This window comes from Sceloporus occidentalis, unplaced genomic scaffold, assembly GCF_023333645.1.
Source record: "Sceloporus occidentalis isolate IW3139 unplaced genomic scaffold, rSceOcc1.0.p SCAF_1, whole genome shotgun sequence".
Taxonomy (NCBI): Eukaryota; Metazoa; Chordata; class Lepidosauria; order Squamata; family Phrynosomatidae; genus Sceloporus; species Sceloporus occidentalis.
The window spans coordinates 124,896,885-124,921,466 of NW_028316981.1; the positions used below are offsets into that span (position 1 = coordinate 124,896,885).

Consider the following 24,582-nt stretch of genomic DNA (forward strand, 5'->3'; position numbering starts at 1 on the left):
CATCCCTATCTGGACTGAAAGGACCTTGAAGCAGTGGTACATGCACTGGTAACATCTCGTCTTGATTTCTGTAACACGCTCCATTGATTTTGGTATCCATGGGGGATCCAGAACCAATCTCCAGCAGATGCCCAGGGCCCACTGTACAGCATTTTTTAAAAACACAAAACTCCAGCATGTTTCTCTCAGAAGGAAGCTCATTTCAGAGATAAGTAAAATCTTCCCAATCCCACCACTTAAAGAAACGTAAGCACCAACCATTTGTTATTTTGTTTCTCAGTTTAGAGGTGATTAAATATCTAGTAGACAGCAAGCAATCAAAACTTTTAAGTATATGCAAAGAACAATTTATTTAACGATATACAAATTGTACACAAGCAGGTAGGAAATTGTCCACAGTCAAATCACCCAGTTACTTGGTTACTCCCAGATCATCCGCCTTTATACTTGCCACTATGTCACTCTCTGTTGCCAGAGCTGTGATGGCTGGAGATGCTTCTCCAGAGGCAAGAGGAAGTCCTGGACTCTGCTCAGCCTCTTCCCGCAGCTTGACAATCTGTACGCTGTTTTCTTTTTTCGATAGCCAGAAGGCTGGGTACAAAGGTTCAGTAAATTTGCACTCAAATTTATGTAACAGAGGCATGGTTTCAGAAGTGACTCCATAAAAGGAGAGGGTACCCCTGGGGTAATCCAGGTAGATTCCTATCCTACTGAACCCCTGGCTTTTCAAGGGTATTTCCATATCACTGTGCCAAGCTGAGAACTCCTTGCCATTCCATTTAATGCACCAGGAGAAGTTATTCCCTGAAATGCAGCTGTTGCTCTCTGACCCTTTCCGATCTATGCTCTTGTTGGTCATACCAATGTAAATTCCAGCTCCAAAGATCTCCACCTCAAAGTAGTAACGCCCAATATATAAGCTTTTGCCTGACAACACTTGACGCCAGTGCTCAAATCTCTCTGGGTGATCAGGGTATGAGTGCTCCCATGGTGTTGTGTTTGTCACTTTGTGGTTATCGTCCAAGAGCCTCAAATAACGATGAGCCGTAACTGGATCAAATGTCAGTGGGCATGTATCTGCAAAGATGGATATAGATGTAGATGTAGACATATACGTACACAGAAGCATATATGTAAGTAGAAGAACAGATCTTTGTGCTAGACATAATATAGTATTTTGCACCAAGAAGATCCAACTTCAGCCTGAATATTATTAGTTAGTTTCAATATGTGTAGTCCCATTGAATAGTGAGTCAACATATAAGTAAATCCCATTGATTCACTGAGTCTACTCTGATTGGGATTAAGAAAAAGATTCAAGTGTCCCTTTTTATGAGAGAAATATATTTTCATAATTTCATAAAATACATTTTGTTTTGCTGAAGCACATGTGAAAAATCCCCATTTCTTTACATTTTAAAAAATGAACTTTAACATTCTACTATGTGGCAAGGTTAGGAGTAGCATTAGAGCTAGGAGAGAATAACATTGCCTGCTAGTTAAAAATGTAGAAATACATGGGGTCACTAGAGAACCCTCCTTGCACATATTCCTTGTACTGAAAAGGTAGGAAAGTATGACTTGCTATGTAAAGCAATGTGGTGCTTTGTACATCTGTTTGGTATAATATGCACAGCTCACTAGATTACTGGCTTTCTGCACTTCAGTAATTCCCCTCTTAGTACCAAGAAGACAAATACAATAATCTCATAGTAACATTCAAACATTCATAGTCCATTAAATTCATATCACAAACTGACAAAAATAATCCTTGTTCATTGGGGGGTAATTTAGCTTTCTGAAACCGATGCAGCCTTTTTTATTTTTATCCTAAATAGCGTGGAGATGAAATTTTAATTTCTTCCAACCATTTCCATTGAACTAATTATTCTAATGCTGACTTTAGCAAGTACTTGTTTAAAACTACTCATGTGGTTCACTATGCTCCCCATCAATGGATTGTGTTGATTTTACAATCCATAACACTATCAAGGATGGGAAATGTGTAGCCCTTCAGAGGTAGTTGAATTATAGTTCCCAATGTTCATGCAGACTAGAGTTAATGAGAGATGCAGTTCAACATCTGGGAGGGGTATATATTTGCCGACACCTGCCTTATACTGAATGCAAGTGATGAGGTTCTCTTATCATATTGGTAGAGTAGTTTTTATTCTTTTTCTTGGCATCCATCAGATTCCAAAACTATAAATATAAAGAGGACCATTTGCAAGCATGCTTTCATATACCTTCTCCTAAACTGGACACATGCAATCTGGGTAATGGTGTGCAAAGGGAGAAAAGTTTAGAGGACTATGGTATTCTTGTGTTTTCTACATGGAAGTACATCTCCCATGGTCCCTGCACTTTTTCACCCAAGTGCTTATTAGGTAGCTAATGAAAACTTATGACTAATAGCTTTTAATATGTTCTGCTAACAGTTTTGAAAAAGCTCTCCTTGTACTGCATTTCAGTACTATATTTTTAGTGTTAAAATGTTTTGCATTTTTGTATTGCGTTTACAGTTAACAGTTTACAGTTAACTGATATTGGTTTTATGCTCAATTATATTTTTGACATCAAAACTACACAGAATATAGCTTTCTCACTGTGGCCATAAAAAAACTAGATTTCCCATTTTAAAGGAAAGTATATTTGTTCCAAGTCCAAACTTATTCTATTCTCCTGGGTACATTTTTCTGTATTGATTTGTTAAATCCTTAGATCCTATTATACCATCTCTGTGTTTATGTCTCCATGGATATGTATTTGTATGTACTGTATCTATGTCTACATGAATATGCATTTCTGTGTACTTGTGTGTACTTACAGTACATAAATATATGTGGAGAAATGGCAGAAAGAGTATGTTCATTTTTATTGTGGTTGTTTCACACAGCACTGTATTAAGGCAAGAATAACAATAACAGTAACAATAATATTAGGACAGTGGTTCTCATATTGTGGGTTAGGACCCCTGGAGGGGCATGAGAGTTGCTCAACAGGGAGTGTGAGACATGGAGGACCTGATCCCTCAGCGCTGCCTTTGTGCTTGTGATGTGACCTATAGGTGCATTTTTATTAAATAAAATTGATAGAAAATTCAATTCATTGATTTTGCAACTACTTACAGTCAGTGAGGAAAGTGAATCAAATCTTCTATCAGTTTATTTAAAAATAAAATTGATAGAAGATTAGATTCATTGGTTTTGCAAGTACTTGCAATTACCTGGGTGATCAGGTGGCAGCTCATATTGAGGCAAGTAGTTGCAAAACCAATGAATCAACTCTTCTCTCTCTCTCTCTCTCTCTCTCTCTGTGTGTGTGTGTGTGTGTGTGTGTGTGTGTGTGTGTGGTTCCCAAACCAGGCTGCCCCTTACGTCACTGATGATGCACAGATGGTTGACATGTAGAGGTAGAGAAGAACTGCTGGCCCTCATCCCCTTCCCCACCACCACTCCCTTCTCCTTTTGTGTCGTGTCTTTTTAGATTGTAAGCCTGAGGGCAGGGAACCGCCCAATTAAAAAGATTGTATGTACAGCACTGTGTAAATTTACAGCGCTTTATAAATAAAGGATAATAATAATAATATATTCTGAAGTGGCGCAAACTAGTGGGGATGACAACCATGCCAAAAATGAAGTGATTACAAGGGGATAATGAAAATATCCGCTTTCATAGTGGGAACGACGGACCTTTTGGAATTGATTTATTTATACAGAGTGAAGGTGAATCACAAACCAGTTTAAATATAAGTGGGATTGTTATATATTCCATACAATATTGGCAGCAGTATGCTTTTCAGTGCCAGTTGCTCAACAAAGCTTCTATGGTTTCCATGTTCTATGCCTAACAGGAAGATGGTTTGTTCTCATGTCCTGCTTCTGAACTTTCCATTAGAACATCTGGTTGCCTGACAAAGGAACTGTTATACACTCATGAAAGTTGCCAAAATAATAATAATAATAATAATAATAATAATAATAATAATAATAATAAGCCAATGACTTACATTTGAGGAAGTCACTTCTTGTTTGGGGTTCTGGAGCTGACAGGCGGTGCTTGGATGGAACAATTGCAGACACCATAGTTTTTATGCCAGCATCCTCTGTAAAATGAAATAAATGAAGAGGGCGGGAGGGAAGGAGGTTGGTTAACTGTAGGAACCAGAGAAGAAAGAATTATTGGGATGGATGGAATTATGAGTACTCACCATCTTTGGCAAATTCCTGTAACCTTTCCTTATAGGAAGTTTGCAACAACTGTAGAATGTGCTCTGTGGACTCTGAGACCACCCTTCGGATCCCTGACAATTTGTCTTTGAGACCAATGTAAACACTAGGTAGTGTGTCATCTCCAACACTCTTCTTGAATTCACAGTATTCCTATTAATTAATGAATACATAAATATCTGTTTTTTAACTCACAGTATTCTTAGTAATAGGGGTGTGTGTGTGTGTGTGTCTTTGTACACACAGATGGAGGGAGGGAGGGGAGAGATAGGGAGAAATAATATATATAGTTCTTTTAATTAATTTTCTCTCAGCTTCAGTATTTCAATATTGTAAAGCAATCATCATCTTGAGATAACACATGTTAGATTCTCCCTTCATAGCTCTCTGTCAGGTTAAGTTAGGCCTGCTTAGCCATGCTATAGCCATGTTGGGAGCATGTGGTATGGGGAGGGGTGAGCAGCTTAGAAAACTGTAGACACTCCTATGATGAGACCACCTGGCTACCTTCCTCACATTACCCTGTAACTATCTACCTTTCAGCAGTGGCTGCATCAGAGCTGGGAGATCTTTAACCCTCCAGATATTGTCAAACTCTAATTCCTATCAACCATTGTCACTGTGGCTAATGGAAAGGAACCATAGGGACAATTAGTCATCAACAGTTGGAGGCCTACAGCTTCTGCAGCTTTGGACTAGATAAATGGGTGCACACATGACTCAGCATTGTGGTCTAGCAACTTTTCTTTTTCTTGCTTGGTTGCTCTAATTTTGTTTTCAGTCTGTTTTCACATTTGAAAACATCTGAAATGATCAAGGACTAGACTTATTTGGAACAGGAGGATGTTCATCTCTTAGAATGAAGGAAACAAGCTACTGCATGCTGGCCAAGGCCCTCTTGGTACTCCAGGAAGGAGGGGTGCAATGTTAAAACCTGGTCCTGGCTGGCAACCATGGCTGGATGGTTCCTCTGCTAATTTGGGCCTCAGGAATGCCATAAAAATGACTCATGCAGAGCAGCAAGTCATTTAGGCTGTGTCCACATGAGCCAAATAACAAATCCCCCCTCCATCCTTAGGCAGGGCCCAATTCCCAGTTCTCCTGCAAACTGTTTGGATAATGTATGGCCAGTTCAGCACCAAATCCATGGTATACCACCCTAACCATGGATTTTAAAAACTCACTTTTCCCCAGAAAATTCAGAGCCCTTTGGAGTGACATGGGGCAGCTGTTTACAGCACATCACAAATGCAAGTCATACCCTCTGAAAAGAGAATGAGGCATGCAGCCAAGTGATCACATTGGGTGCCACATTGCCTCCGCTACCTGTTTGCACATGCAAACAGCCATCTCATGTCACTCCAGAGTTCTCAGGTAACAGGGAGATTTTGGGGCAACTTCAGGGCCAGAATGATCCAGGCTGCTCCTGGAGTCTTCTGGGCCATGCAAACACGGTCTCAGATGCACATGCAAATCAACAGTTAGATTCAGAAATGCATCTAGGAGCAGTTCCTCATACAAATATACCAGCACAAACTCACATAAACACAAACAGCAGTTTATAAAAACCAGGGCCAGTCCAATACAACACAGTTCAATGCCTGAGAGGGAATAGCAAATGGTACCACTTTCCTTAAATTACCCTAGGATCAGCTGAGTTATTTAGGACAGAAAATCATCTAAGTTACTTTCCCTGATTGCAATAAATACCACATGATATTCAGATATCAAAGGAGATTATTGCACCTGCAAATCCCACTGGGATAGATGCTAGACTGAAAAGTCAAAACTGGGTGTTATTACACACAGCCAAGCCTGGGTGAGTGCGACCCATCTGCAGCCCGGATCCCAGCCACAGTTATCCAGCAGCTTCCGTTTTTGAAAAGCTGCTGGTTAAGTGGGGCTGGGGTCTGGCCTGCAGATCAGTTGACTTGCCTAGCCTCAACTGCATGCGATAACATCCATTTTTGACTTTTCAATCCCGTGTCATCCTGGCAGAATTTGCAGGTGTGATAATTTCCTAAAACTGCCATCTGAGGCACTCACTCTGCCAGATAGTAGGAGTTAGTCCCTAATACAAAGAAACAAGAAGAGCTCTCACAGGAGGAGGAGATATTAATATAAAAAAATGCAACCAGACACAAGGGCTGAATTTAATCCATGTTTCATTCATTGTGACTATTTGGAACTAATTGCACTTGCCCCTCCTAACTCGCGGATCTGGGATCCGCAACCTAGAAAATCCTCAGAGGGGCAACCTCTGCTATTTTCAATGGGGCGCACGCCCTGTGCACATACATGGGCACACACACAGGCATGCACCCCATCCAAACCTATTGGGCTTGAATATATGTGAGCCTCCATTCTCACGGGGGGGGGGGCGTCCAGAACAGATCCCTCGTGAAATGGAGGGCCAACTGTATATTGACTGTCCATTTACACCTTTTACCTAGGAAGGTACCTTTAGGAAGATGATGTTATTGGTGTGTGTGGCCATCTTCTCTAACCTGTTCTTACATTCCTCCATTGTCACCCGCTTGTTCTCAAGGTGTATCTTTATTCCATTTGCATGATTAACTGCAGCACGCTCCTTCTCCTCTAAGAATGCTAAAATGGCAGAGTGAGTCTTCTTGACCGCTTGCAGCAGTTCCTCAAACTTCTCTTCCACCAAAGTTTTCACTTCAGATACTGAACTCTGCAGGAATGAAAATATCCACTATGTTTATTACCTGTAGTGATTCCCTCATCCAGCCTAAGTAACTAATCACTTGTTACCTTTTTCATGATACCCACAATATGCTGCCTTAATGAATTTGCTTCACTCTGTCTAATGGTAGGACTGGTCAGAATAATGTGAAGCATTAATTCATGTCACTTCTTGTGTGATATGAAAGTGTAAAAGAAGGAGAGTAGCTAATGAAGGAAAGAAAACAGGAGGGATTGTGAAAATGAATAAGCATACATAATGGACAAAGAGAATGCCACCTAACACCCTATTCCTAGGAGACTCAAGCACAACAGCTTCTTAGTAGACCCTTCTATCAATAACTGTGTCATAGAATCAACAACTGTATCATAGAATTTTGGCAGTAATAGTGCCATAGCTAATCAGCAGGGAGGCAGACATGCCCTTAAGAGGAAAATCATACTCTCCAACTGTCCTGATTTTGCAGGGACAGTCCCAATTAGTCGTCTGCTGTCCCATTTTTCAGCTGTTTAAAATATCTGTTTTTCTTTCCTCCTCCAACTTCCCCTCTTTGTCCACAGTTTACTTCAATCACTCCAAACTGAGTTCAAAGTGCAAAAGTAGTTTGCACTCAATTCACTCAGGAGGGAAGTGGGGGGAAGAGGAAAGGGGATTATGGGTATTTTGCCATTTGCAGTAGGCTAAGAGTAAAAGCAAACTGCTGTAGCCCAGCTTGTATATTCTTCCTCATTAAAAACTTTTGCCATCTTGAATACACTCTGATGTTTGGCCACATGTGGCCCAGTTTTCAACTGTGAAATACTGGAGCACTGCTAATCAAATGTAGGAGCTTTTTAGGTTAGTGTGGTTCCAGTTGACTGTGAAAACAGTCAAAACCGAGCCCAACAGAGACAGCAATGGAATGTTTTGCATTCCTTGGGATCCTGTTAAAGCTAGCAGAAGGACTGTGTGGCTTAACAAGCTTTCCAGAAGATAGCAAAGAATTACATTAGTCACTCTTCTGTTATTTTAATGAGGACCAACCCTGTGAGAATGCATCTGCTATGCAGAAATCTGAGTCAGAAGCTTATTTGCTGGGTGATCTCATCAAAATGTTTCCGCAACGAAAACCTCCACATGGACGAATGCCATTCCAGTGCAGCTCTTTTCTAACATTTTGGACTTTGAGACTTAAATCTAGATAAGGTAGGAGGTGCTGCTGGTTAGGAGGAACACTGATCTAGGAACAGGTTTGCAGTCTGCTTTGGACAAGCTTGTTCTTCCTTTCAAGAACTAGAACAGCACACGAGAAGTGCTCCTGGATAGCCTAGTTCCTGGACAGAAACATACTCTCAATGCATATATCCCACGTTGCTGGGGCTGTAAACTACCATTCAGATCTCTCATTCCATGTTGTCCCATTGTATTAGACATTCTTTGGGGACGGCATTGCTTCCTACCTTAATTATGTAATTAAAGTTATTTAGGCCCATTCCACATGGGCTTAAAGTACGTCCCCAGGACATACTAGGGTTAGGAAAGGGCATGCTTTACGCACGCCCCTAACCCTAGTACATCCTGGGGACGTACAAAATGGAGGCGTTCGTTCTACACGGGCGCCGCCATCTTGACATCATGGATGCATAGCATCTGCACGTCCTGCGACGGAAGTGACATTGCGAGTGCGCCATTGGCCACTTGCAGCACCACTTCCAGGGCCCAAAAAGAAGCTGCTTTTTGCAGCTGCTTTTTGGTGTGTCCGGGAACCGTGCTGTTTGACCGCTGCGGTTCACGGACGCAGCAACCGGCAACGCCAGCAGAGGGCCCATTTTGGGCGCTCTGTAATGTGCCATAATTACATAAAAAGTAGCCAGAGGTTGGTTTGTTTTTTATCTGTTGCTAAATGTTCACATGGGCCCTCTGACACAAAACAGCACAGGGCCTTACTATTTGGCTTCAGTCTAAAATAATCAGCAGCAGAGCAAAACAATGAATGTCACTCTGGATCACTTCACCTTTGTTGTTTTGTTGTTACTATTAAATTTTTTATACCCCACATTTTGGGAATTCAAGGCAGCTTGCAAATTAAAATGATTATATAATTAAGAACATGAAAAAAGTCAACATAAAAATAGATTATGTTAAAATGAGTTAAGGCATAATATAAAAGGGATGAAAAGCAGTTAAAACAATACAGCACTCTGTTACAAGCCCTTTCCATTAAAACCTTTGGATCAAAAAGCCTGTCTGAATAAAAGAGGCTTTGCCTACCAAGGAAAGGACAGCAAGGGCACTTTGGATGGAAAGTGGGCAGTCCTCTCTTATGCTCCCACCAACCATACCTGTGAAGATGGTGTGACTGAATTGAGAACCTCTCCTGTATTTCTTAGGGTCCAGACAAGTTCATATGGGAGATAACAGTCTATCAGATAGCCTAGACCTATGGCTGAGATCCAGATTATTTGATGGAGTTCTCCCTAACAAACCTGTCTGTGTTTTGAGATCTTCCAGGGAGCCCTTTCCATTGCCCTTCCACCATCACATGTACTCCTGGGGGGAACACAAGAGAGGGCCTTCTCAGTGACTGCCCCCCAGGGTCGGGAACTCCCTTCCCAGAGTAGTTAGACTCACACCCTCACTATATTTCCACAAACAGGTAAAATTCCAGCAGACCTTTGAGAAATGACTTTTCAGGAGAAACAGGCCTTGTATAATATGCTGGACTTACTTGTTGTTGTTGCTTAATGGTTTATGCTTTTAACTGGTTTTAATTTTATTATGATTTAATTGCTTTTTAACTTCTGTATGCTATGAATTTTAACTATGCTTTTTACCTGTTGTAAGCTTCCTTGAGTCCCAAAATGGGAAAAGGATGTTGATACAAATATTGTAACAGTAACAGCAACAGACCAAAGCCATTTAGGTTTTATAGATCATAACCAGAACTTCAAATTGTGCCTGGAAGCAGACAAGCAGCCAGCTGTTGGAGCAGGCTGGCTCTTTAGCCAACCAGTTAACAATCTGGCTGCAGCTGAACTGAAGTTTCTAAACAGTCTTCAAAGGCAGTCTCATGTAAATTTCATTACACTAATCCAAATGGGGTGTTACTGAGCCATGTTTCACTATGGCCAGAACAGACATCTCCAGGAAAAGGTGTAATAAGTGCACTTGTTTTAAGTGGCCAAAGAACTCCTGACCATTTCCAAAACCCTGGGGCCGTACATTCAAGGCTGAGTCCAGGAATACTCCAAAACTGTGAATCTGTGTCTTCTGCAAGAGTACAACCTATGCCCTGATCTCCCTTTGGACTGACTAGGAGCGTCTCTGTCTTGTCTGGGCGATATAAGCTACAATTTGTTTGCCCTATTCAGATCAATTATTGATGCCAGACACTGGTTTAGAACTGAAACAGTGTCCTTGTTTGGGTGAAAAGGAGAAATAGAATTGTGTTCCACTAGTATATGGCTGACACCAGACCCAAAACATCTGAACAACCTCTCCTAGTGGTTTCATGTAGATCATGAACAGCACAAGAGGCAGAACAAAGCCCCGAGGAACTCCACAGACCAATGACCAAGGAACAGAACAAGATTCTTGTTACAAGAATCCCACAGCATCAACTGGAAGAATCAGAACTACTGTAAAATAATGCCTCCAAGTCTCAACCCTGCAAGGCAGCCCAGAAAGATACAATGGTCAATGGCAGTGTAACCCACTGAGAGGTCCAACAGAATCAACAGGGGGACACTTCCCCTGCCTACTTCCTAACATAGATCATCCACCAAGGCAATCAAAGCTATATCTGTCACATAACTAGGGTGAAACCCAATGTCATCCATCTCATCCAAAACTCCCTGCATCTGAGAGGCCACCACAAATTTGATTACATTGACCAAAAATGAAATGTTGGATACTGGCCACTCTGGAGGGTTCCGGTAAGGCTTTAAAAAAAGAGGCCTTACAACTGCCTCCTTTAGGCGTGTTGGAACTAGTGCTGCAAGGAAACACTGGCTGATCTCCACCTTTCTAGCCTATTTAATGCGCCAAGAAGGCAAGGGTCTAGCACACAAATGGTGGCTCTCACTTCTCCAAGGATTCTGTCTACATCCTTAGGCTGCACAAATTGAAAAGAATCCATCATTACTGGACAAACAAGGGTCAAGGTTATATCCACTGGGACTGTATGGCATCCAAGTTGGAAGAGATCCGAGGGATGTGCAAAATCAAAACAATTTGATTTGTATCTACAAGATGCTGAATATATCAACACATCAACTCTGCTGTATTATGTGAACTGTGTTGCCAGTTATTTTGGACTGGAAGCAAGCAGTAGGGCCTTGTGCTGCTCCTGTAACTAAAGCCCAAAACACACTCCAGAAATAATTCAGTCCTTTGGTTGATGCAGATTCTTCCCAGCAGAACAAAAAGTGTGGGGAGGATGATATGGGAGAAGGCGTTACCACAAGAAGTCAGGACCCAAGCCATGTAGGGCTTTCTGTGACATCCCATATCAATATGTTAAGAAGCAACACCCCTCTGTCCCCGCAATGAAAAAGAAAAGAATATGATATAGTCAATATTCATAAAACTCAATGGTGTTGCATTTTTAGGGAATAATCTCATTGCTATTGCTCCTTTCCATCAACTGGGGATCCATTTACATTACAAAATTAATGCAGTTTGACAATATTTGAATTGCCATGGCTCAATGCTATAGAATTCTAGGATTTGTAGTTTTGTGAGGCATTTAGCTTTCTCTATCAGATAACTCTGCTACTGCAACAAACTACAAATTCCAGGATTCCATAGGATGGAGTCATAACAGTTCAGGCAATGTCAAACTGCATTAATTCTGCAGTGTGGCAGCAGCCTGAGTGCAGGTAAGAGCTATTAATATAATGAGGAACTTCCAAGCTCTTGTAATGATGCTATGTTGAGTATTCTGGGTCACTGAAAGAAATCCAATTACTAACTAAACTTGGAACTTTGCTGCTGTTGCTGCCACTGTTAAGGACGTGGGGAGGAGGGATATCCATTTAAAAGGGATGAAACCAGAAGGTAGCTTGTACAAGGCCTCCTCAAACTTGGAGCTCACTCGAGGCCAAATTTTCAGGGACATAATATGGTCCTGCAGGTCACAGAAAAACTGCATGCCTGTAACATTCACACAAATATATTACTAGAAGGGAGTAAATATAATGCATAATATACCTAGCTGGATGCTATAACCACCATGATATCAGCATCATATTAGGTGGCGCTACTAAATTCTTACCACTATGGACTCTGAATTTTTCTGCAGTTTAACAATTGCATTTTCAGCTGACTTCAGTTTCCAGTCATATTCTGCTTGGAGCTGAAGAAGTTCAGACTGTGGATAGATGAAGCAAAAGTTATTGATAGAAGCAATGCAACAGTTTTCAAATTAATGAATGAAATTTTACCTTAAGTTTTCTTTTATGAACATCCCACTTGGGAATTCTAGCCCAAAGGGGCCACATTCCCTGCTACATTAAATGCAGAGTAATCTGCTAAGGCGCGTTACAGACCGCCGAATTGCGGCAGTCTGCTGCTGGCGCCGCTTGCAGCATCCGGAAGCCGCAGCTTCTAAACCACGGGACTCCCGGACGCTGCGAGGAAGGAGCGCAGAAATTGCGCTCCTTCCTGGGCCCCGGAAGTGGCGCCGCAAAGCACAAGGCATGCTTTCGCGGCATCACTTCCGCTGCGACACATCTGGACGCTAGGCATCCAAGACGTCAAAATGGCGGTGGCTGTGTGGAACGGCCGCCGCCATTTGTTATGGACAGAGTCCGTAACAGGAGTAGGGGCGTCTAGAAGAGACACCCCTTTTTTAAACTGGGACATCCTAAGGACGTCCCAAATGGCGGTCTGTAACCCGCCTGAGTAGTTAATTGAGATAAGACAGGAATGGTGTTCATAACGTGGAAAACTAATCCATGATAAGGTGTTCTGGACACAGCTGTGGTTCCCTTCATGGGGATACTCCTGGACCTAGCCTTACTGATAGATTATTAGGCAGCAACTGTAAATAGAAATGTTTTTTGAACTGCTTCAATTGATGTGCCACCTGCATCCTTTCCTGAACACAGCAGGTTCAGGGTGTAGGCTGGACACCACTTTAACTGCTATGACTCTCTCCTACAGAATCCTGGAATCTATAATTTGGTCAGGAACCAGAGTTCTCTTAACAGACCAGACTGAATATCTCACCAAACTAAAAATCCCAGGGTTCCACAGGGTGGAGTTAAAGTGGTATCAAACTGCTTTATTTCTGCAATATGTAAGAACTGTCTGAAATTATTACCCATTCTTTGATCCATCTAGGGCTGCATATACACTGCAAAATTAATGCAGTTTGGCACCACTTTAACTGCCATGGCTCAATGCTATGGAATTCTAGGATATGTAGTTTTGTGAGATATTTACCTTTGTCTGCCAGAGAGCTCTGGTGCCACAACAAACAACAAATAACAAACCCCAAGATTCCATTGGATGGAACCATGGAAGTTAAAAGTGTCAAACTGCATTAATTCTGTAATGTAGCAGCAGCCTAGATTACTTTATTGCAGTCCACTCTGCATGGGTCTATCTTTGTAAAGTATTCAAAAAATTCATCTTCTGCAAACACAACAGCAAAACTATCTGAAGCTTGTAACTCCAGAGTTGCTTGATCTGGTCTGGCCGCAGCTTAGTTTCTGGGACCAGTCTATGCATGAAGTCTGTTGCCTTTCCCTACATGAAATAATACCAGACAGTGCTTACTAGATGTGCCCAATCCCTTCTCCCAGTTGGCCTACTGGATCCCAGCCCCTAATGAATCCTGCCACTCACTCTGCCCTTGTTTCCTTATTCTTTCTTTTCTGGATTGAGTTACTGGGCCTCAAGGTGACCCTTATAAATATGGACTTGTGATTGTGTTGTTGTATGGGTTAGTTTAGCATGTGTGGCCTGATTCCAATTCAGGCTTGACAGCCAGCAGAGGAAGGTTTAAACCAACAACAGAAATGCATTTATTAGACACAGCATGATCCTGACCACCATCTTGCTTGTCTTTATTGCATGTTGTTCGGTTTTTATTGGTTTTGTGAGGTTTTTTTGATGTGTAAGTTTTTAAATGATTCTGTGAACCGCTTTGATCACCTCGGAAAAGCGGTATAAAAATAAAACATATTATTATTATTATTATTATTATTATTAATATAATAAACTCTAACATTCTATTCTTTAGGTTCCAACTATGGAGTTGTAGGCCAGTGCTCAAACCACTACACTACACTGGTTCCACATATGTACCCTGTCTTTCTTCCAAAGATCTCAAACCAGCATACCTGGTTTCTTCCCTGTGCCATTTTTGTCTTCACACAAGTTCATTCTGCATTGGTGAGGTAGATCAGGGCAGGGTTTGGTGCCTAACCACACTTCCTGCCTTGCATCACTCTTCTGGGGATGCAGGCCCAATTTAAAAGAATTAGAGGGGGGGGGACCCAACCTTTCCCATCCTCTTTGCATACTTTATGTTAATAGGTGACACACACAGTGGTCATGCCAACGTGTAGGGAAAGGCACTTGGAAAAGTAATCCATGATAATGTGTTCTGGATACAGCTGTGGTTTCCTTCATGGAGCAATTTGGGGATACTCCTGGACCTAGCCTTACTGATAGAAGATCAGGTAGCAACTGTAAATAGGAATGTTTTTCAACTGCTTCAACTGCATCCATAGTCCAAAAAGTAATGTGTTCCGGGTGAAGCTGAGAGAAAGCAACTGGCCCTAGATCACTGTGATTCACAGGTGAGTGGGCATTTGAGCCTTGCTTTCCCCAGTCAGATACACTTATTGCTAGACCACACATCTTTCACCTTGTCTTTGAAATAACAGTTTGGTGCACCCGACAGAATTCAAAATAGTGTGTGTGTGTTAAGGAATCATCACTTTGAATGATTCACCAATTGGGACTGAAAGGCAGCAAGGTAGAATTAGAGTTGGGAAATAGCAATGATAGCATGAATTCCTGAGCATTTCACTAAAATACAATTCTAATAATTATCATACTCTGGAGATGGGGAAGATGGACAGAAATGGCAAGGCATTCACACCTACCACGTAAGTAGTAATAACAGTTAGGAATGTCTGTCTGCGCCACCAAAACTATGATTCACTGCCATTTCTGGAATTATTTTCATATTATAAAAGCCTCAGGTTTGGGAAGTCTCAGCATAGAGTAGGGAATATGGAAAAGATTGTGAAAAAGGATAAAACCTAAAGCCTTTTCTTTGTTCAGAACTGCATTGGAATTCAGTCTAAAATGAAACAGACAGACCTTAGAAGTGATCATTTATAACAGCTCACTCTATATTTGCAAAGTTTATTAGAAACTCTCATCACTTGCTACAGTTTGGCTTAGCCCAAACATCTGAATGAAAGATCAAATGGTTCACTTTCAACACTTGAGGCAGGGGATATGCAATTTAAATGTTATTTTAAAATAATATTCATTTCTTGGCATAAGTGCTAGAGGCATCATATGACATAACTGATGAAGATGAGATAGAAAGATGTGAAAGAGGAAATTATAATTGTGTTGTAAGAATGACCATGTGCTCATCTGCCACAACAGACTTAATTTTCTATTAAGGGGAAAGGCAACATGTCTTATAATATTGGCCATTCGTTCCAATGTAGTAGTAGATATGAGAAAACCCCACTGAGAACATTCCAATTTCCCATTTCTTGTCTTCTGCTCCAAGGCCTATGAATTAGGCCTACTGATCTATCCAACCAAACAGCCTCCTCCTTGCCAAGATTATTCGTGGCAAGACCCATGATTCACTGTTCTGTATTCCATGACTTTGACTTCCTATTCAATCCCTATACTAGGATTTGTCTTTCTCTCTTTAATCTCAGCACCACTGTCCAACCTCAAAGCTTTTCAAACATTTTGGTGGATATGTGTTGTAGTAAATAAATGTGTTGTTGCTATTGTATACTTTCAAATTGTTTCTGATTTATGGTGACCTTACAGCAACGCTATCATGTGATAGGTTTTTTTCTTTTCGTGGCAAGAATTGTTCTGAGAAAGTTTACTTTTGCCTTCCTCTGAGACTGAGAGAGTGTGACTTGCCCATGGTCATCCAGTAGATTTCAATGGATCAAAGGGAATTTTAACCCTGATCTCCAGAATTGTAGTCCAATGCCCAAACCACTGTACCATGCTGCCTCTCTAGTACATAAACTGCAAGGGGTAATATAGCTATTTAAATGTTGAGTTTCAGTTAGAGACACATGTTTACACCATAAAGCTCAATAGGTGATGTATGGTCTTCCATCTCAGATAGGATATAAGATCTGGGCTTTTTAAAAAAAACAGAATAATCAAAAACCTTTTCAAAGAATAAAATTTAACGATCAACAGGCACGTGAAGACTTGCTTCTTCTTATGCTTAAGAATATAGAATAAGACATAAATGTGAGATAAAATTAATATGAAAAGTGAATATGTAATAACACTTAAACTAATGTACAGTCGGCCCTTCTTATACACGGATTTTTTATACACGGATTTAAGCATACACGGTTTGAAAACGTTCCAAAAAGGTATAAATTTACCTTGATGTTCCATTTTTTATTAGGGACACCATTTTGCTATGTCATTATACTTAATGGGACTTGAGCATACACAGATTTTGTTATACACGGGGGATCTTGGAACCAAACCCCAGCGTATAACAAGGATCCACTGTATTTCTCTTTCTCTCCCCCTCTGTGTCCCTCCGTGGCAAAAGATCTTTCTCAGTGACAACAATTCAAAATTTTCAGACTTTTAATATGAATTGCAAGGCTCAGTGGTTTAGGTGAGTCTGATGTGAAAGAAGCAAACCACAGACAATTCATTCCAGCAACCCCATGCTGAGCAGGGAAAATGTCAGCTGGAGCCAGAGCATACTTGTGCAACATCTTGTAAACCATAATGAAACTTATGATTAGATCAGAGGTCCATCTAGTCCATCATTTTATTCACACAATGGCCAACTGGTTGTCTATGGGAAGTCCATCAACCAGACACAAGTTCAATGACACAAGTCCAGCAACTGATAAACTGGGCAAGAGGAGGAGGAGAAGGACAGAGAGAGAGGGAGGGAGGGAGGGAGGGAGCTAATAACCAGAAACCTTTGATAACCCTCATTGTCCATGAATTTGTTCAATCCACTTTTAAAACTACTGTATTCAACTTCATGTCCATCAGTCAAACTTTGGGAATCAAACTTAACAGTGCAAGACTAAATCAACAGCCTTTCTTCTAATTTCTGTGGCCTTCTTACAGTTACATTTTTGCATCATCTATATGCCTAAGGACTGAGCAGGTTATCTGCCTGGCAAAAATACATGCATAGATCAACATTTTGACAGTCAGACACAGATTCCCATGCATCTGTATCCCAATGCCAACAGATGATCTATATAGCATTACATAACTGGCTCAGTCTTTGCAACATGGCCAAGGTTGGTGTGTGTGCTGATAACATTTGGCAATGCTGCCATTTTCTCTAACAAAACACAAGGAAACCCTACTTCTGTTCATCTACATTTGCTAGATATCTCCCATATAAAGCAATAATCCTTTTTGCAAGGATAGTACTCCAGCTACATAATCATAAGTCTGCAGATTTCCCACATTGATATCATAATCTTATGCAAGTTTACTCAGAAGGAGGTGCACTCCCTTCAGTGGGGCTACTCCCTAGTGAACATGTTAAGACTGTAGTCCACAGTAATATCTAACAGGAGCTGCTCTATTTCCCTCTGATGGTCAAATAAGACACACCCACCTCAGTGCCTGTGAGTGAAAAATAAAACTGTTAGCCCTCATATTTCCTTGCAATTCAGTGTGCCATGTCACTCTCCCTGCCCCCATAGAATACATACAATCCAATATATCAATAATAAATATAACACCCCCCCCCCACCACCACCATTTACCTCCTTTTCTTTTCTGGCTACCTCACAAGTAACCACTTTATGTTTCTGGTGTCCCTCAGCAAGGCACTCCTCACAGACACAAGCAAGATCCATGTGGCAGAACCAACTGAGATGTGCCCTGTGGGCTTCGCAGCTCTCTATGTCAATATCCTTCCGTGGGTCCATAAGCTTATGTGTCTGTAGTTTGACATTCTCCAGGTGAGGCCGCAAGTGGTCTTGACAATAATTTACCATGCAGGTCAAACAAGATTTCACTGCCTGTACCTTCTCCGCCAAGCAGAAATCACAAAGAATCTCTTCTTCCTCCACTGCATCCGCTTCTTCACTTGAGCCAGGTGGACCTGGAGGCTCCTCCTTGGTTCCATTTTTAGTTCTGTCGTCTCCCAGCTCTTCACCATTGTCATGGCCATCTTTTCTTTCAGATTCTGACAGAGTTTCCCTGTCATTCTTTAGTCCTACACATTCACACTCTTCTTCACAGATTGGTGGTCTGTTCAGCACAGGTATGGAGTCCTTAAGCACCAGTTCTTGAGATACTTCTTCGGGAGGACTTAGTTCAGGATCAGCCATTTTCTAATCTCTCCTAAACAGAGCCTCTTCTGTAACTCCGAGAACTGCGGCTTTCCAAGGTGTTTGCATTGTAACTGCACAGTCAAGAAATGAAAGAACAGACACACCTGAATGCTCCTGAGAGGCTGGACGCCTTAAGATATTAACTCCTTCCTTCCTTCTACCTTCCAGAAGCATGACTGAAAATTATGCAACCTGTGATCCAGTTAACTAAGCAACGGGCATGCTTGTCCTCTTCCGTACCAAGAGAACTGTAGAGAAGTGCCAGCCCACGGCTTTTCTCCTGCATTTTGAAAAGGTGGGGAAAGATTAAAAACTTCCTCCCCTTAACTTAAAGAGACTGATCCACCACTCTGCAAGTACCTGGCACTATTACTCATTCCTTCGGTAAGCCTAGCACTTAGCAATGTGGACAGGCCAAGCCTTTCTTTTGCAGAGAAGGATTTGAAATGAAGGGGAGAAAAACTGTGTTAATGTGCATTCTACCATCTCTGACACACTTACTGTAATGAATGTGAAATTGTCCATCTGTTAATTCTTTTCCATATGCATTTCCACATACATGACAACTATTATTGCCATTTATTATGCATTAGCTTTACTAAATGCTGTACAAAAAACAATTGAAACTAAATGAAAACATGAAATGAAAATGAAAAGTGGGATGTGGAGCAAAAAAAAAAGGAATGGAATGGAACAGAACCTATTTAAGATGTAATTCTTCACAAATTACATAATACATAATACATATTATAAACATTATAGGAACATTTTTATTGTAATGTGGCAGAGTGATGAAGAGTTGGGGGAGTGTTGTAAAGTATTTATTAGGAATTAGAAGCAACTACTTTTTCAACTGCTGCTCTGTACTGGACACAAAGGTTATCCCCTGCTGTCATAGAGAAGATGGATACACACCCCAGATGTGCACTGCTTTGCAAAGAGGAAGAGGGAGCATCAATGATTTCATTCTGTTGGAGCAACTCCCAGAAATCATAGCCATCTTAGCCAGAAGTAGGAGATCCTGGAAACTGTAGTCAAACCAGATCTAGAAAGCTTGGAAACCACTGCTCTAGACAACGTGATACCTTTTCTCTCTGGGTGAATCTACACTGTAGAAATAATGCAGTTTGACACCATTTTAAGTGCAGTAGCTCTATCCTATAGAATCCTAGGAGCTGTAGTTTTATAAAGTATTTAGCCTTCTCTGCGAGTGTTGGTGCCTCACAAAACTTCAAATGCTAGGATTCTGTAGGATGGAGCCATGGCAGTTGAAATGGTGTCAAACTGCGTTACTTGTACAGTGTAGATGTACCCTCCAACAGCTCTGAGAATTCAAAATCCCTGGCATTTCCAGGGAGAAGCTCTGAGAAGTAAGCTGAAGTGGGGTAAATATGCTCATGTTTACCTCCCAGCCCTTAACAGGCCTGATTTTATGAGACCTGCAGAACCATCTGTTCCATTTCTTTCACACTCTTCCATCCTGGAGCTTGTTTTCTGACATTCTACATACTATTTTCTTCTGTAAAAGGGGGGAAATGAAGCAATCCCTCTATTCTGGTAAAAGAACTAGTTGGGGGGGGGGGAATTATGTTGCAACAATAAAGCCTACTGTTCCTTGGCCTACCTCTCCTTTTTTAGAATAGCCTCTGTCCATGAATGTGGATGAACATGCCAGGTTGCTGTATACCCTGTCTGCATTTCTACACCCATCCCAAGCTCACCCAGCCTTCCAGACAAAACAGAGATGCTCCTGAGTCCTCCAAGGCTAGCAGTGGTTGTTAGCCATGCTGGATGGATATGGCACTCTGATAATACCAGTCTAAAATTGTAACTTCCCCAAGTTCTAGTTTGGATTTTCCTTTCTGGAAGCTGTCCAGACTCATAGAAATTGTATCCTTCTTCGTCAGCTTACTAAAATGGGGCTTGGGGACACTTTTTTACAGTGTCTCCATTTCTTCCTAGAGAGGTATTCTCAAAAGGTGGTGCGGCGTGATTCCTGTTCAACTCTGTGGCCATTGATCTGTGGGGTCCGTCACAACTCTGCACAGTGTTGTTCTTTGGAGATGGTTCTGTTTAACATATACATGAAACCACAGGGAAAGATGGTGTAGAGTTTGGGGGTCAGGTGTCACCAATATGCTGATATTGCCCAGTTCTATTACTTCTTTCCATCTAAATCCAAGGAAGCCATTTTCATGCTAAACCTACATCTGGCCTCTGTAATGGACTGGATGAGCATGAACAAACTGAAGTTTAATGGAGATAAGAAAGAGGTGTTCCTGGTCAGTCACAAGGCTGATCTGTGAATAGAGATTCCCCCTATACTATATGGGATCACACTCCCCCTGGAGATGCAGCTTTGCAGATCAGGTGTATTCCTGGATTCGACCTTGAACTTGGAAGCTCAAGATACTGAGGAGTGCATTTGCAAAGTTAAAGCTAGTGCACCATCTGTTCCAGTTCCTGGAGAAATTTAATCTACCAATGGTAACATATGTTTTGGTTCATACCCTCCAATATTTCACAGATAAAAATTGGGACATGTGTGCCCAACCAACATCAGAGTATGGCAAAAGTTATTAAAGAGGGAGAAAACGTAACCTAGGGGATGCCACAACAGTTTCCTTTTAAAAGAGCATACTGAGATGGGCCAGAGTCTTCTCTCTCCTCTCCTTGCTGCTGAGTTATCCGAGTACAAACTGTTTTTGCACTTTGAAAGCAGTTTGCAACAACTGAAGTAAGCTGAGGGCAAAGGGGGAAAGTGGGAGAAGGAGAGACAAGCTGGAGCATTTTAACAGCAGTTGAAAAATTGGGACTACAGGAGTAATCTGTCACTGCCAACTTGGTATCCTTGGTTACATACCAGTAATGAGAGCCATTGTGATGTAGTGGTTTGAGTGTTGGACTAGAACTCTGGAGATCAGATTTCAAATCCCCGCTCAGGAAAGGAAACTATCTGGGTCACCTTGGACAAATCACACTCTCTCAGCCTTAGAGGCAAATGTTGGCAAACCCCCTCTGAGCAAAAACCTTACTAAGAAAACTCCATTATAGGTTTACATTAGGGTCACCACAAGGCAAAAATGAATTGAGGACACACAACAAGGAGAACAAATGTGCTCTACATAGGTCTGCCTTTGAAACGTGCTTAGAAACATCAGTTGTCCTAAAGAGCTGCATCCAGATTTCTAGCTGAGAATGGCTACAGGGACCATACTTGTTGCAACAGTTCTACAGGCTCCCTGCCTGTTTCTGGGCAAAATTTAAAATGCTGGCTATGATCTGTAAAGTGAGCCAGCATGGCATAGTGGTTTGAGTGTTGGACTATGACTCTGGAGAATAGAATTCAGTTCCCAATGCATCCATGAAACAGACTGTGTGACCTTAGGCAGGTCACATGCTGTCAGCTTTAGAGGAAGGCAATGGCAACCCTACTGTGAACAAAATTTTGCCAAGAAAACCCCATGATAGGTTCACCTTAGGGACACCATAAGTCAGAAAATACTTGAAGACACACAACAATGACCTATAAAATCTATGCAGATTAGGCATGGGCTATCTGAAGTACTGTATTTCCCCCTATGAACCTTAAAGTTCAGGATAAAACCTAGAGCAGCTTTACTACCTGAGTGACTGCTTGGAAAAATAAAGAATGAGTGTTAGGATAGAAAGATAAAGGAGAATAATAGAAGGATATAGAATAAAAGAAAGAAGATAGGAAGATGTTTGTAGAAAGTGGAATAAGAAATGATGAATATGTTATGTTGTGTTATGGTATGTTTTAAAGGGAGACAATTAATTGGAATGTGATTTTAGATGGTTATGTTTTGTTTGTTATGCTTTTATATGTTCAATTTTTTTAAAAGAAAAGTTACTATTGGCTACAACTCTCATAATCCCCCAGCCACTGTCCCATGCTGATGGACTTTATCACATGTGGCTTTTAAACCACATTTTCATTGGGAGGGAAGCAGCATCAGCAACATCAGTCACACAACACTACTTCCCTCCCATAGCAGCACACCAAGGGACTGGTGTGACAAAGCCCTAAGAGTTGTAATTCAAAAAAGTAACCTTTCCAAGCTTTATTCTTTTTTATTAGTACTGTATCAATATGTGTGGAATCATGATTTTATCAGTGTGGACTTTAGCATACAGAAATCTGTTTTTTCTTGATGGATCTTCTCTATCTCATTCAGATAGAACCCTTAGTGGCAAAAACAACCTGGCAATTGTCATTTTGTATTGCTTGCAAGAGTCAGCATGGTGTAATGGTTTGAGCATTGGATAAGGACTCCAGAGGTGAAGGTTCAAATCCTTGCTCAGTCATGGAAACCCACTAAGTGATCTTGGACAAGTCACACTCTCAGCCTCAGGGGAAGATCATGGCAACTGGCAAGCCCCTTCTGACCAAATCTTGCCAAGAAAGCTCCATGATAGGGTCATCTTGGGTCACCATAAATTGGTAACAACTTGAAGGCACACAACAAAAATAACAAATTGCTTATAAAAACCTCAAAGACTAGTTTTTTTGCATCATCTTTGTCTATCATGCTTAGGTACCAGAACCTGCTATATGAACCCAGCCATGCTGTGGGTGCTGTTGCTGATTAATATACTTGATGATTAATATTTAACTCTACCTTATACATGACATTTCAAGGTGAATATATTTCTAAAGGGTGATTGCACAGTCTTCAATAATGACTCATTTGTTGAAAGGAGTTCTTTAAAAAAAAGTTGCAAGGAAGGCAGGGACAGAATTAGCATGTTATTTTGTAATCTAATACCAAACTGCTTGCACAAAAAATTCATTGAGCCTTTACCTGAAGCTCCCAGACTCTTTGAGTAATGAACATAGTAGGCAAGCAGCCGCCACCTATACTGATTTATTCACCATTGCTTAATCGACTGAATGTTGTTGTTCCCCACCCCCAGCAGTCCCCATATGGTTGTGTTGTTCAGCCTATGACCTGGGAAAAGCTGAAGCTCCTTAGAGATAGCAACATGTGATACGGAAAGCCTGCAACTGGTTCCCTTAATATAATGTATTGCTAGGGGAGCTTGCTTCAGAATAGACACAGGAGGATGCGGAGAGAGAATCCCTTTGTTTGCCTTCATATTGTTAGCCTGATCTCAATTATCCAAATAGTGACCATGTGGCTAATCCTCTCTCTGAATGGCTGTAGGACAAATCTCTGTTTGAAGGCATCAAACAGCTTCAAAAAGGAGTTGAAAACCATCCTGTTCAGAGAAGCGTTCCCAGGCATTGCATAACTGTCACTTGCTATTTGATGTTTCTTTGTTGTCTGTTTTATTGAATCATTTCCTGTATTGCTATGTATTTTATATGTATTATCCTACTAGAAAGGCCCCTTCCCCACCACCACTCCCTTCTCCTTTTGTGTCGGGTCTTTTTAGATTGTAAGCCTGACGGCAGGGAACCATCCAATTAAAAAGATTGTATGTACAGCGCTGTGTAAATTTACAGCGCTTTATAAATAAAGGTTAATAATAATAATAATAATAATAATAATAATAATAATAATCTTTTACTTGAAGGACTGTGTAATCCAGGGCTGCTGCCACACTCCAGAATTAATGCAGTTTGACACCATTTTGTTGCAGCTTGCTGTGGCACCAGAGCTCTCTGACAGAGAAGGTTAAATATCTCACAGAACTACAGATCCCATAGCATTGAGCCATAGCAGCTAAAGCAGTGTCAAACTACATTAATCCTGCAGTGTGGATGCAGCCTAAATCTGGTTTTGAAAAATGGGAGACCAAGCGCCTTGTTTTTGTCTTTAAATCACAAACAAAGTAAACAGGCGCACAACTCACCTAGGAGTCACAGTCTTCTCTGCTATATATTGTGGAAAACACATTTCTATTTAAATTCTAGTAATCATTTCCAGATTTTCAACTTTACACATAAATTAGCATATTCACATTTTAAAGCAAATATGTATATTTAGCATTGGGGGGGGGGGAGGTGAAGCATTAGCAGCTGCCCTGATTATTTCCCAATGCTATTATTAGCCTAGCAAGGAAAATAAATTGGGGGGGAAATCCCCTACTGAGTTAATCACAGCATCAA

The 24,582-nt window shown here is 41.1% G+C and overlaps 1 protein-coding gene across 1 annotated transcript in view; it reads right to left on the bottom strand.

The window, feature by feature from the left end:
* Window positions 1-333: 333 nt before the first annotated feature.
* Window positions 334-24,582, bottom strand: part of TRIM16 (tripartite motif containing 16) — a 40,714-nt gene continuing 16,465 nt past the window's right edge. The window contains exons 2-7 of the mRNA XM_089534304.1: window positions 17,913-18,765; window positions 12,191-12,286; window positions 6,691-6,924; window positions 4,211-4,382; window positions 4,010-4,105; window positions 334-1,077 (exon numbers count right to left, since the gene is read on the bottom strand). Of these exons, the coding sequence (XP_089390430.1) occupies window positions 413-1,077; window positions 4,010-4,105; window positions 4,211-4,382; window positions 6,691-6,924; window positions 12,191-12,286; window positions 17,913-18,482 (1,833 nt within the window). The 5' untranslated portion in view covers window positions 18,483-18,765 and the 3' untranslated portion in view covers window positions 334-412. The remainder of the gene's footprint in view (window positions 1,078-4,009; window positions 4,106-4,210; window positions 4,383-6,690; window positions 6,925-12,190; window positions 12,287-17,912; window positions 18,766-24,582) is intronic.